This window comes from Thalassophryne amazonica, chromosome 7, assembly GCF_902500255.1.
Source record: "Thalassophryne amazonica chromosome 7, fThaAma1.1, whole genome shotgun sequence".
Taxonomy (NCBI): Eukaryota; Metazoa; Chordata; class Actinopteri; order Batrachoidiformes; family Batrachoididae; genus Thalassophryne; species Thalassophryne amazonica.
Genome location: NC_047109.1, coordinates 103,973,289 through 103,987,972, shown reverse-complemented (window position 1 = coordinate 103,987,972; position 14,684 = coordinate 103,973,289). Strand labels below are relative to the sequence as shown.

Here is a 14,684-nt window from a genome sequence, read left to right as displayed (position 1 = left end):
AAAAAAATTGATTGATTGATTGATTGATCGTGACGCGCGAAGCCTCCGCTCAGCTTTCCATGACAAAATCTCTTGTTAAAAGTGAAATCTGCCAGAAAATGGTTGATGTCCAGCTCTTGTGATAACCAGAGAAATGGCACACGATGGTCACGGATCCAGACAGTCATCCGTTTAGAAATGAAATGGTCGTTCAGCCTGGGGGCCATCCTTAAAGCGACAGTAACACTCCTTATTCTCTACCAAGCCCGTAACATTTTCACCGAAAGCCAGATAACTTTTTCTAATGGTTTTCAGCTGCCAGTCTCGAACAGTTTCTGAAAAAATTCTGATGGGGAAAAAAAGCCCAAATCATTCCACCATTTCCTGGCAATGAAAATCCGACGAGGGGGTGGACCACTCCTCACTCAAAGCCTGCTTACAGGCGAATGACGTAACCGACAGGCGTGGAAAAACTCAGGCATGCGCACGAGGGTTCAAGCTTGTCTGACGCAATCACATGTGATTCAAATCCATATGGTTTTTGAAAAAAATAATAAGGTCGGATACTTTTCTAATAGACCTTGTATATCTTCATTTTTTTGAAGCATTCTCTCTTAACTCTACAGATGGTTTTGTGTGAAATTCCCAGTAGATCAGCAGTTTCTGAAATACTCAGACCAGCCTGTCTGGCACCAACAACCATGCCACGTCCAACATCTTGAATTCATACTGTTTGGAAATAAAATAGAAGTCAAAACAAATTGAAATTTCAATGCCCCCTTTTCCAAATTGGCCCAACATTTTTTGTGATATGTGGATGATGTTGCTGTTTACATACCAGGTGGACACCACAAAAATGTACATTGAAGCACAATATTGGACATTTTGGTATTTTTTTTTTCTTTTTTAGGAAACATTGGCTTCATATCTTTGGCTTCTTCTTGCTGGTATGCAGCTCCCCAGTTCATACCAGAAAAAAAGTCAGATTCCGTTTGACGCACTGACCCGGTCCATCTTAGTCAGTCCTGGTCGTGAGAACTACATTTACAATCCTTGCAACCCCCCCCCCCACACACACACACATACATCTTTTGGCTCCATTTTTTATTGGGATCTGGTTTGAAGTGCAAACACAGACAGAGAGAAGAAGACGAAGAAGCATCCCCTGGAGATGTGCCATTCTATTTAGAGGGTAATTCTGAGACATCAGTGGTCGTCTACCGCGAGTTAATAGCAAACCAAAAAAGATTTTCTTTTCTATCAAGGCCCAGCCATCATAAATCTTCAACTGACCGCTGGTCAGACAGCACTCATGATGCAATTCTGCCTTTCCAACTGTCAAACTGAGAAACATTTAACTTCAAAGGTAAAGAACACGAGTGCGTCTGCCGACTGCCAAGCTGCCGCGCTCAGTCTCTGATGATTCCCGAGGCCTAAATTTGTGCGCTGAATTTTAGAGTGGAGTATGTGTGTATTCGTGGAGGTCCTTGTTCTGTGGTCTAGACTACTAAGAGGGATAATATCACGCTGGGGTCTTAAGGTGATGCTGCTTCACTTAAACCTACTTAATGTCAAGCTTACAGTCAAGTTTCTGTCATATTCATCCATAGAAGAGGACCACCGAGTCAAGAACTAAAACCTGGACAACACTGAGATCAGCAAGGGGTAATTATGTAAACAATTAAAATATGCTGTATGCAGCGGTGGGCACTGTTCTGCTAATCAGATAACCACTAAATAGCAAAGCTAACTTTTTTCCTAGTGAAAGCTGGTGTTCATCAGTGGTGTGCTCTGGCTTGAGAAGCTGTTAACCCCCAAAATGTGAATTGGCTGCAAATTTACTACCATTTCAGCAGAACCAGTGGTGGGCACAGTTCCGCTAATCCGCTAATTACCAAAGCTAATGTTTTCATTATCGGATTAGCTTTTCAGATAACTTTGAAAAGCATCATTGGACCAATTATCTTCCGATAAATTTTGATCCAATTATTTTTAAATCACTAATATATTTTTGCAGATGAAGTGAATCAAGCATTAACAACTAAAAACCTTTGTTAAGTCTGATATCAAAAATTTCAGCACTTACCTGTTAAAGGATTTGTAGTAAAAAAAACCCACTCTACTCTCTATAAACAGAGAACATCTGGTTTCAGCAGAAACCGCTCTATCCTCTGCAGTCAGCAAAGACCTGGTCACAACATAATTCCTTTTCACACCACACCAACACACTGGCAACATCACCCAAGTCATCCAGAGGCATACAGTTTTAACTTATGTTTAAAATTTTAACAAAACAAATTTTGGACATGTTATTTAAATTAACGTCACTTCTGAAGTTTTATAAAGTGAAAATATCAGCTATATGTTTTAGTTTTAAAGTACTGCACTAATTTTGAAGGTTTAATGTGGACATACTGTGTGCAGGTGGTGCATTATGGGTAACCCGATACAGTCACAACAGGAGAAATGTATTTGAGATGCTCTGATCAGGCTCAACATGGACAACAGCATTAAACTCTTTGTATATTGTGCCTAAAACTCTCATGAATAAATTCTCTGGGTTTATAGACGTTACTTGTTATCGTGTTTGCTTTAAATGTCAGAAGAAGCTCAGGTTGTTTATCCAATATTTTCCTGTTTTCTCTACAGTCTCTACTGCCATTTACTGGCCAGCAGTGTTCATGGCAGTATTCATCCTAAGTATTGAGATATCCCATAAATTATAATTCTTTGCGCGCCTGATAGTTGTTGCAGCCTCTTGCTGCAGCTAAAGAAAAAATATACATTTTGGTTGTATAATGTTCATTTACAAATGTCATTGTGGATTCTGTTGTTTAAAGTGCAGAACTCTCTGGCGCAAAAAAAAAAAAATCCTGTACGCAAAGGATTATGGATAAGGGTCTGAGCGTCTGGGTGCCAGTAGATGGCAGATGTCACATTAATGTGTTGGTTTTTACATAGAATGAATGAGTCAACCTACCAGTGTTAGTGGAGGCTCATTTTCCCATAATCCCTTTTGCACCTGTCTGTGTTTGTTCCACAACTTCAGAATTAGTGGATTATTTAAAATTAAAAGATATGTGTTATATTTTAACTTTGTACAATGACAGAATTGACATTAATGGAGTTATTCTATCGGTATTAATTTTATTTATAAACCAAACCATAAGTCAGCACTGGTTTATTTTCCAAGACCTCTGCCTCACGCGACACTGTTGCTGAGGAGAGAGTTGAGCTTTACTGCTGGAAGTTATGTAGTAAACAGGAGCTTCCAGCAGAGGGCATAGTGCACAGAGACAGAAGTTCTGACTCATTGTTTGGGTCTGTGGTCGCCTTTGATACTAACAGAAGTGATTGTGGTGTTAAAACTCAAAATCAGCTTGTTAGTAGTTGCAGGTGTACCGGAGACAACACTGAAAGTTATCGGTTATCTGTAGCTTCTGATAAATTTTTGGGTGGTTTATCGGTTTAGCTTTATAAAAGATAACTTTTCAGCTAGCTGATTATCTGTTTTCAAAGCTAATTCTTTGGTTGGCTGTGCCCACCACTGAGCAGAACATACTAATCTTTACATTAAAAACCTGTGCAGTAAATCCAAAATATCAACTTATTTTTGCTTCACAAGGTGACACCTAAGCCCACCTGTGGCTCATTCAATGGTTCAGTTATTTCTTTTTTTATACTCCACTGATGCAACTTAGAACACATAGAAATAATCCCTTATGCAGATGACACATTGTTATACCGGTCACTAAAATGATAAATTTTCTACTTAAGAAATATTGCAAAAATACACTCATGCTAAAACTCTGTGTAATTCCAACACACCCATTGAGTTAATCTTGTCTTGACTCTTGTTACTGAATGTTTAGCTGGACGAAAGAAAAATAACTTGGTTTGCTTCTGTGGTTACAGATTCAAGCTTGGCTTTTTTTTTTTTTACTGTAAATGACCAAATGCTTCGCTGATTATATATTTTTGCTCTTGATTTTTTCTCATCTATTGAAAATTGTCATTGCTTGACTTGCTGTTCTCCTCAGCAAATTGTAATTTCCGAAAAACCCTTCCCAAAGTCTGCAGTCCCAGCCATTAATTTCCTGTGTCACTGTGTCTCAGTGAATAAAAAACAGCCAGTAGAACAGTTAGTTATCTTCTTCTGACCTGCATGACTTGCCTAAGAAACTCACACTGACAGAACCATCTCTGCAATTATGTCATTGAAACTCTTTTTATTTTAAATTAGAATGTTCAGTATTATGTTTACTCTTGATGTATTTTTGCCTTGTTTGCTTTCACTGCCTCCACCAGTGAACAGAGGGTAGATGTAATGAGATCGCCCCATCTATTTCTTTCACTGTTTGTTTTTGGATGCTAAAACTTTAATAATATCAAATGGATTATATTGAAGTTTTATGAAGATGATCTTGGTCAAGGAAAGGTTGAACAAATTTTGGTGGTAATTCAAATTGGCCTCACAAGTATTGCTTTTATTTCTTTCTTCATATTCTTCAATACTAATATATATATATATATATATATATATATATATATATATATATATATTTATATATATATATATATATATATATATATATATATATATAAATATATATATATATATATATATATATATATATATATATATATATATATATATATATATATATATATATATATATATATATATATATATATATATATATATATATATATCTTTATTGTTTTTTATTAACACCCCCATCCTCTTGACTTCACAAAGATCTGATGGAAGAAAGTCACAGTTGTGATTTCATTCCTCTGTTTGAACATGAAGTATTTTTTACAGAGTTACTTACAGAAACAATTCACATTTTTTTTTGCATAGTAGTTTGACTTCTGGCTGTTGTGGTCCCTTGACTTGGGAATGTTTGGGAATACTTAAAGAAAAAAATTGCAATGCACACAATACAAACTACAGTTGATGATGCTGACCAAGTAACTGAAATACAAGTTAGTTCATTTTTGAACAAAAGTAATCAGACAACAATCTTGACTTAAAGTAACTGTGGTGTGTCTTCCAATTGGAAACCTGCCACCCTTCCCTCCTGTACCTTTTTTTTAATGTCGGTATCTGATTTGAATGTGGATTCTAACAACTTCTAATCAGAAATTAATCAATATATTATTTATTGATGCTGTGAAACTCTTCCATTTAAATCTTAATAATGTGACACACAAACCCTAATGGTTCAAACAGTCATTTTTCAATTTGTTGTTCCAAAAGTCCATAGTTAATTGGGGAAGAAATTTTTAGGTTTTCACCACCCAAGAACAAGAAGGAAGTCCAATATAGGCCCTGAGGCCTTTTGGCACCGGTGCTTATCCTTGGATTGTGTAGCACGAAATGAATAAGTCTACTTGTGACCGGCTGGCGGCCTGTCCAGCATGTATCCCACCTCTCACCCATTGGCTACTTGTATAGGCCCCAGCCCCCCCCCCCCCCCCCCCATAACACACACACACACACCATGCCCCCTAAATGGAATAAGCGGGTTTTAGAAAAGGATGGATTGTTGAATGTAATCAAATGTCTGAGTGGGTTGGATTTGTTCTATGAGAGACTATATGATGCATCAGATTAGTCCATGTAGAACCAAAGTTCAATCTTTCTTACATTAAAACATTGTCGTTAAGTTGTAATGAACAGATCTCACTTTTCTACCCATCCTGTTCTCTCAACCTGACTCCAGACCCATTCAGACTCACCATCCCTGAACATGTAGACAGTGCCACTGTGGAGTTGACTCTTGACCTCAATATCCCCTGGTAAAAGCAAAGGTCATCTTGATGGTAGGCCCTCGTGCTCTTGGTGCCATTCTTTCCCAGGACTTGGATGGTGAATCCAGGTGCAATCAGGTTCTCCGAGGATTCCCTCAGCTCCATGTGGAAGTCCTGCCTAAGTCCACTCACTCGGATGTGGACCGTTTCACTGCCTGTAATCGATGAGCTTGTGTCGATGAGAGATCTGCGCTGCCGTGTACGCTGGTGGTGCACGATTTCATGAGAGATGTAGACACCCTGGTGAGTGACCTCATACGGAGAGACAATCTCATATTCTGGAGAGAAAGAAATGCAAACAAGGAGAGGAGATAAACATATAGCAAAAACAGGAGAGAATACTTTCATTCTTGAATTCTCAAAGTAGAACAAGAAATGGGGAGAAAACAGAGTAAACAAACAAAGGACTACAAGGATGCTTAGTAGAATGTAAACTTCTCCCAAGGAGCAAAAAAAAGCTCCTTAATAAATAAACAAAACTTCTTTTTTAAAATTAAAAAAGTCTCAATTAAATTTCAATTTAATTTGTTCACAAAGCATCAAATCACAAGTCAGCTCAAAAAGTTATACACAAGTAAGGTCAAGGTTGAAAATCTGAATTTTGTTATGAGAAATCAAACAAAATATTGAACCATCCCCAATTTTCTAGAATTTCAGCCAAAGCCTAGACACGGTCCCTGTAAAATTCAACGCAAGTCCATCCCATCCAGTTTGTTAACGCAAACATTCAAAAATAATGATTGTTATCAACATGTGAGGTCAGGTCTGGAACCAGGCTCTGGTGTCAAGCATTGCTGTATCCAACAGACCATAGAGCCATCTTTGGTCCTGCATGGCAACCACCAAGGCAGAAAACAGGTCCATCACCACTTCTTGAAAAGTAATGATATATCTGATGCTGCTACTTAAAGCATGGGTGTCCCATTGGCCTTCTCGAGCCACTGCAGTCCTCAGCACACATGCACACATGCTGGATCACATCCAGAGAAACACCACATTGCCAAAACGTCCTAGCTGATGTAGACTCACAATGTAAGTGATAGTCCTCGTTCCTAACATGGTAACTCAAAAACAACAAGCGCTATCATCTTGTAAGTCTCAAAAAAGGCCATATTATCAAGATAAACTGGTTAATTTGGTCAGCACTAGATCACTACAAAGAACAACTATGTTTTGATTTTGTAATATATCCAGGGCTTAATTTGAGTCGGAGCGCGCTCCGGAACCTCGGACGCGTGCTCTGGAACCTCTGACGTTGGCTCCGCCAGCTATTTATACTGGATCCGTGATCCGCCACCTCTCTTGACTAACAAAATATTTTAAAAAAATCACCGCGATTGCTCTCACTGCCAATCACACCGCCGCCCTCCTGTCTGCTGTGCAGAATTGCGCCAAATCTGGCAAAAGGTCCAGAGGCTACGCTTGCTGTTTTGATCAGATGTTGACCGTAGCCGCAGAGCTCTGCGGCCACCGAGAGAGGACTTGGATTCTTTGCGGGTCCCGCATCCATACCCCCGGAGGCAGTGAGTGAAGGGAGAGCCACGCATTGTGTTCTGCGTGTGTCTGTTTATAATCTTCTCGCACAGAAGAAAAAAGAGAGTGTTTACACAAGAGAGAAAAGTGAGAAAATGTTAATGCCTGTTTGAGAAAAGTGTGCAGTGAGGGGTTTTACAGCCTTAAAACATCTATAATAAGTGTAAAAAATAGCTACTTCGCGGATTTCGTTTATCGCGGGTTATGCCGCGTTCACACCGGGCGTGATCAGACGCTACAAATTTGCGGGGGTCGCATGGCGACGGACGCGCCTCCTTCACCCGGTGTGTCGCTCTGCTTGGGTGGACTTTCGCTGCGAAAATTCGCCCCGATGCGTCATCAAATAGGAGGAGCTTCCCTTCCGCTCGGCATAAAGTCATCATGACGGACCTTGATCAAACGGAGCGAGTTGTTGTGAAAAGCTCCCAATACAGAGAGTATCATTATTTGCTGCAGGAGCTGCGTCTGGATGACGGCCGCTTTCAGTGGTCCTTCCGCCTCTACGGGACCCAACTTGAGGACCAACTGTCCCGTTCACGCGCGCACATGTAAACAATTAAAAAACAAAAAAAAAAAGAAACTCCGCAGCTTGCTGTGGGGCTGCTCCTCGCTCTTTCCCAAAAAAACTCTGTCATAATTGTCTTTAGAAACCAGTCACCATTTGCTTTATTATACATCTGTGTAGTTAATAAGTAAAATAATCTCCATGGATGATTCCCTCAGCGCGCACGTAAAAAAAGAAAAGAAAAAGAAACTCCGCTCCCCCCTGCTGTGGGGCTGCTGCTTGCTCCAAAAACTCTCTCATAATTGTGAAACAAAGGACAAAAGAGGCACAAGTCCTGCTCACAGGCTGCTACCAGATACAGGACATGTTCACATCTTCAGTCAAACTCCAGACATCTCCACATCACTTCATATTCAGTCCCTGACTGGTCATTGCGGCGTGACGAGATGAAAAAGTTCAGATTTTTCAACTTGGGGAGGAGGGCAACACGACGTGACGCGACACAATATCGCACCACAAACGCGCAAAACGCTCAAAATCGCTTCACTCGCGTCGCTTCACTCGCATCGCACTGCGCGGTTTGGCGCCAAAACGCGTCCTTACATAGGGATTACATGTCAACCTGTGGCTGCAGTCACTCACGTCGCGCCCGGTGTGAACGCGGAGAACGTAACTCCCGCGATAAACGAGGGACCACTGAGGAATTTGTACTCTATCCGGATTTGGTGTGACTAGTGTTATTAGGCCTACAATACATGCCCAGTTTATTTTCGGTGTGGCGCACAGCGTTGTTCGCAAGCCCCTCCCCCCCGCCCTTCTTTTTTTTCTGCACCGGAGCCACCCATCCTCTGCGCTCCGGGACCTCCCACTTTACAAATTAAGCACTGAATATATCATACACAAGTGCTGTGGTACTCGTCTGGTCTTGGTTTCAAGAAGTGTCTCAAGATTACCTTTTCTCTTAATCTCATCTCAGAATAAAGCAATTATGCTTGATTGTGACTTGGTCTCAGACTCAAATAAAAATAAACACTAATTAAAAATTATAGTGACATTTAGGATTATCTTAACCATTGTTAATACACTCTATGTGAGCTATCAAAAGTATCTTTCTCCAGGACTCTCCAACATGTTCAGTTTTGGTGTTTCTTTTTTCAATCTTTTGACTTCAAACAATGTTCAGGTTGACCCCCAACTGAGCCGCCTCCCCTAAAGAAATTTCACTTTTGAATATTAACAGAGGTGATGCCGAGTCTGATTAACTTGATTGTTGTGAAAACCTCCAAAGACTCAGTCTTGACTCTTTCTCAACCACTCCAAAATCCCAATGTCTTGGTCTTGACTCACAAAAGACCTTTGAAGGTCTTGGTGTTGACTCAGACTTGACATAAGTAGTTTTCTCTCCATCCCTACAATATACTTTTACTAACATTTTAGAATACATTTGGTTATGTTTAATGCAATCGATCAATAAATATGCAAAGTTGAAATATGCATTTCTAATATACACCTGTCTGCCACCTGCTGGACATGCCTGGGCTTGTTGCAGGGAATAATCTTAAGGCATGCATGACAGAATTTAGGAGAAGGTTTTATTGAAGTTACATTTGTGCTCGGATGTTTACATACACTCATCATGGGCATGAATGTTTTGGTAATTTTTGGGCTGTTAGTGATTTGAAATCATTAAAATGATTGTTTGATTTGACCCTCTATGTATAATTTTGATCTTGCGTGGATAAGAGAAGATCCAAAATAAATTCAAACTTGTGCACCCAACTCTTGGTTTTAAAAACATTCATGATGTATGCCGTACAATCATTCCACCTTGGCAAAAGAACAATTTAAGGCAGAAGTGTATTGGCCATTAAGAGTACCAGGATTTTTCCCAATGGGCCGATCAATAAATGGGCTGATGCTGCCTGGATGTTTTGTTTGTTTGTTTTTTGTGGTAGTGTAATAGACTTTCTGATGCTTTGCTTTTATTTTTAATTATGTTGTATGGGGTTTAATTTTACAATGTCTGAGTTGCCATAGCACGGGCACTTTGAGGTGACGTGTCCCCACCTGCATGGGTGTGTGGTTAGTACGTAGGCACAGAATTAAAGAGCCAGCCTTTTTGCAATGAGCTAGCTTAACTGCTAACTTGCTACTGAGCGTGGTACTTCAAAGACTGTTGCGGCGGCGTTGCAGATGTGGCGTGAAGACGAAAGCAACGCTGACGCCCTACACGGTGTGGACCACCAACAACTCTCTATTATTAAGATTAGGGTCGATCTGCCCACTCACTCATTCATATAAATGTTTAGCCTTTCATATAAAGGAAAATCCACCCCCCCCCCCCCTTTTTTTTTCTGGTTGCACCTTCAGGTCTAAGATTTACGTCTCCATAAACGTTCTAATCAATGCACTCACCTCATAGCAAACTGCATAGTGTGGTGTGTTCCAACTAAATCTAGTTATCAAATGCATTGGAAAACAATACTAGATTCATATTCTGATTAATTGATTATTATATAAATGTGAATTTTTATGAGTTCAAAGATAAGAATATTTCATGAGGTGAAAGCTGGAATGTACATTTTGGTGTGTGTCACTGGTGCTTAACAGTCCAACACAAACTTTAAATAGGAGTCCAAAAATAATTCTGACAATGTAGTCTGTGATGCCGTGCACTGACTTTGTGTACTTCCACCAAAAAAGACTTTGTGTACTTCCTCACTCCAGCAAAAAATTACGTCAGAAATTTGTTCAGCTTTCCTCCTAACTTCATCCTCTTAACAGCTCTTCATGCCTCCAGACAACTTATGGCATAGTGGATTTGTTTTGTGTGTGTGTGTGTTAGAAGAATAAGCACCGTCAATTAGCTCGGTGACATTGTCATCCATCAGAAAAACATATTTTAGCTAAACGTTGCCCCCACTAGTGTGTGCGTGGGCGGGGTTCACTGTGCAATGGTACAAAACCTGTGGAACCAAATTGCATGGTAAACGGAACAAATAATCCATGTCACGTTACATACAAAGCACCAATCAAATGACAAGGATCCACTCAGCCATTATATAATTGCTTTTATTAATAACCACTTAACCACTATTTTATACTTTCATCAACGATGCCACACATAATTGCAGATCTACAAGTTTACAACTCATATGTTGCAATGTCATGTGGTTTGAGAATGTAGATCTGCTATTTTCACAGTTTTTGGTCATTTCTACCTATAATGACATCCCCCAAATTAGTTCACCAGAGTTAAAGTGTTTAAAGTACAACCATGCACCATCACACCAGTGTGCATGAAGGACATTGATCTAGCAACATATCAAATATGAATGCTTTACATATTTTTTTCAAACAGTGTTTGTGGTTTATTTTCCTTTCAACAGCTTCACATCATACAGTTAAAACTAATAAAACACTGATTAACTGTTGTTACAATAAAACACCTGTATACATAGTACTCACTATGCAGCAGTACATAAGTTACAAGTGTTTCCTCTTTTGTCAAGTTTTACTGGCTGTACATTATGTTGAGCTGTAAAAACTGTTTGTCCATTGTTCAGATCATTATACTATTGTTTTCCATACTTAAGGCAACAAGCCAAAGTTCTGATTGCATCCAGACTCATTTTTTGCATGTAATCTTGCTCAGACAGTACCGGGTTGTTTACAGTTTGTAATCCCTTAAATGATGGTGTCTGTCTTTCACAGGGCTGAGGAGAGGTTTGTATTTGTTCCATCCAGTGTGTGCTTTGTTAGGGACCTACAGTTGTCTCCCTTGCTGCCAGCATCCTGATGTGCTTTGGCCAGCATCCTACTTGTAAGAGCAATACACTTACTTTCCTCTTTTCTCGGCTATCTATTATACATTTATTTTAGTCAAGACTTGAGAACTTGCATGGATATTTTTCAGTAATCACTTAAATAATGAATGCATCCTTTTGTTGTCTTTCACAAGGTCCACTGTTTGTGTGATGTGACCTACAGGACCTTGCTGCCAGCCTGCCAATGCCACGACAGTTTCACAGCCTATAAGTGAGTGAGTGATAAACACCCTTGAATCTTCAGTCCTTCTTAAGACCAAGTGAGCAACATACTGTGTAGTCATCATTTATTTTATTCAAGGCTCCAGAATATACAGGGATATTGTTCAGTATAGTGGTGTTATTAAGGGGTTGTGTGTTTATATGTACTTCAACTGGGGGGAGTTGGCACAGTTGGCTAGTCTGGACCAAAAGGTCCAGGGCTGAATATTTGTCCCAGTCCAACCCTGGTTTAGGACAACACTGACAGCCCAAAATTACCATGACAGTCATGCCCATGATGAGTGTAGGTACACTTCTGACCACGGCTGTATTTAGTTGGAAATGAGCTTGTTTGTCAGTTTCTGTCATTTCATAATGTTTAGAAAAAAAAAAAATCTATTCACAGATACATCATTGGCTCAACACCAAATTAACCATTTCTTCCCTTGCCTACTCCTCACCCTCCCACCACTGTGTTTCATGAATATTGGTCAATATATGTTTGAGCAATCCTTGTGACAAACAAATAAACAAACACATAGGGTAAAAAAAAAAAGCACCTCCTTGGCAGAGGTAAGAGGAAGAGAATGACACTATAAATAGTTCACAGACTGGCACTTGGCTGACATGGTTAAGCCCTACGTACCGGCTTGGGCCTTGCGTTTGCAGGGTGCAGGACTGCTATGTGTTCTTAGGGTGAATAAAAAGTCTGCGGGTCACAGAGCCTTTTCCTATACGGATACGGCAGTAAGACTCTGGAGATTTTTAAGTCCAGATTGAAGACTCATTTTTTTTAACCTGTTTTATTGTTAGTATTTTATGTGATTGCGTGTTTTCTTTTATTCTTTTTATCTTTTATGTTTTTATTCTTTTATTGTGTTTTTTTAATCTTTTGATTCATGTTGCTGTTTTTTTTTTTTTTTTTTTTTTTGTGAAGCACCTTGAGGCAACCACATCGTGAATTGACACTATACAAATGAATAAAATTTGAATTTGAATTTGACACTGGCTGTCATGAACAACTGTCTTGATGCACTGTAAGAAAAATGGGAGCGATTATGTTCAGTCCTTTGTAATTTCATCTGTCAACATTAATGATTCTGAATGACATCATACTGCATGGGATGTTACTTTGGTTCCATCTGGGATTGTGGAACAACCACAAGGTTTTTCTGCACTTTCAAAATTCTCCTTGACATGCTATTGACATACTATTATTGGAAGGCTTGAGAGAAAGTTTCAAGAAAAGGAAGGATTTTAAACCATTCTAACTCAGGACCTTCAGCAGAGAGTGAAACACATTTGACCTCATGTTTTACAACAGTTTTTACTGCAGCTAAGGCCATAAAGTGGGATGGTGGCACATCAGAGGCTCGGCCACCAGTTAACTGTCTCATACTGGTGTGGTCACAGAAAGTAATGATCTTTCCTTCCAAAAGGTCTCATCAAGAGACGATCACATTTTGCAGTCCAACTAAACTGATTTTCCAGAACACCCTCTGAATACATGTCTTATCTTCAAAGGAAAATACCAAAAAGTTTGATGTAGAATTATAAAAATATTATGTTAAAAAAACAATAAAAGTTTGCCATTATAGTACTTTTCACATTTCCTTTTCAGGTTTACTGTTTTGAAAATGAATGCATAATACCTCTACTGAACATAATGGGCTCAAACTTTAAAATGACCCCTATGATCCTTCGAGAATGTGGATGCACAGATGCCCATCAAAACTTTACATGTTAAACTGGACGTTTCTTTTCATCAACAAGAATTCAGAGAACAAATATTCTTGTGCCAAAGCCAAAAAGCCACATACATGAATGTTGGAAACAGTAGGATTGACCTATCAAAATCAGAAAGTGTGTAAAGTTAGTAAAGACTCATTCATAAAAATAGCTGCACATACAAACCCAATTCCAATGAAGTTGGGATGTTGTGTAAAATGTAAATAAAAACAGAATACAATGATTTGCAAATCCTCTTCGACCTATATTCAATTGAATACACCACAAAGGCAAGATATTTAATGTTCAAACTGATAGACTTTTTTGTTTTTGTGCAAATATTTTGCTGTAATTTGATCATCCATAAAAGGCTGATTGGTCAGTATAAATATTAATAATGTCATGTGATGACATCATCATGAGATCACATATATATTGGAATATGGCATTCTATTCTCTGATTCGTATCCACTATAGAGCCTTTATAGCTTTTCTTGTTTTAAGGTTACAGAGAAAAATAAGGTTTTTGAATCATATACTGTCACTTGATGGCATTTGATGATGTCATCATGATGTCACATACAAATCAGCATGGGTTCAATCTGTTTTCTTATTCATACGAGGGCTGTCAATAAAGTATAGGTCCTTTTTATTTTTTTCAAAAACTATATGGATTTCATTCATATGTTTTTACGTCAGACATGCTTGAACCCTCGTGCGCATGCGTGAGTTTTTCCACGCATGTCGGTGACGTCATTCGCCTGTGAGCACTCCTTGTGGGAGGAGTTGTCCAGCCCCTCGTCGGAATTCCTTTGTCTGAAAAGTTGCTGAGAGACTGGCGCTTTGTTTGACCAAAATTTTTTCTAAACCTGTGAGACACATCGAAGTGGACACGGTTTGAAAAATTAAGCTGGTTTTCAGTGAAAATTTTAATGGCTGATGAGAGATTTTGAGGTGATACTGTCGCTTTAAGGACTTCCCACGGTGCGAGACGTCGCGCAGCGCTCTCAGGCACCATCGTCAGCCTGTTTCAAGCTGAAAACCTCCACATTTCAGGCTCTATTGATCCAGGATGTCGTGAGAGAACAGAGAAG

General features: G+C 39.2%; 1 protein-coding gene across 1 annotated transcript in view; it reads right to left on the bottom strand.

Annotated features, from left to right (window-relative positions):
* Window positions 1-14,684, bottom strand: part of LOC117513511 (A disintegrin and metalloproteinase with thrombospondin motifs 16) — a 259,672-nt gene that overhangs the window by 225,898 nt on the left and 19,090 nt on the right. Inside the window, 1 exon segment of the mRNA XM_034173682.1 lies at window positions 5,725-6,074. Within this exon segment, the coding sequence (XP_034029573.1) occupies window positions 5,725-6,074 (350 nt within the window).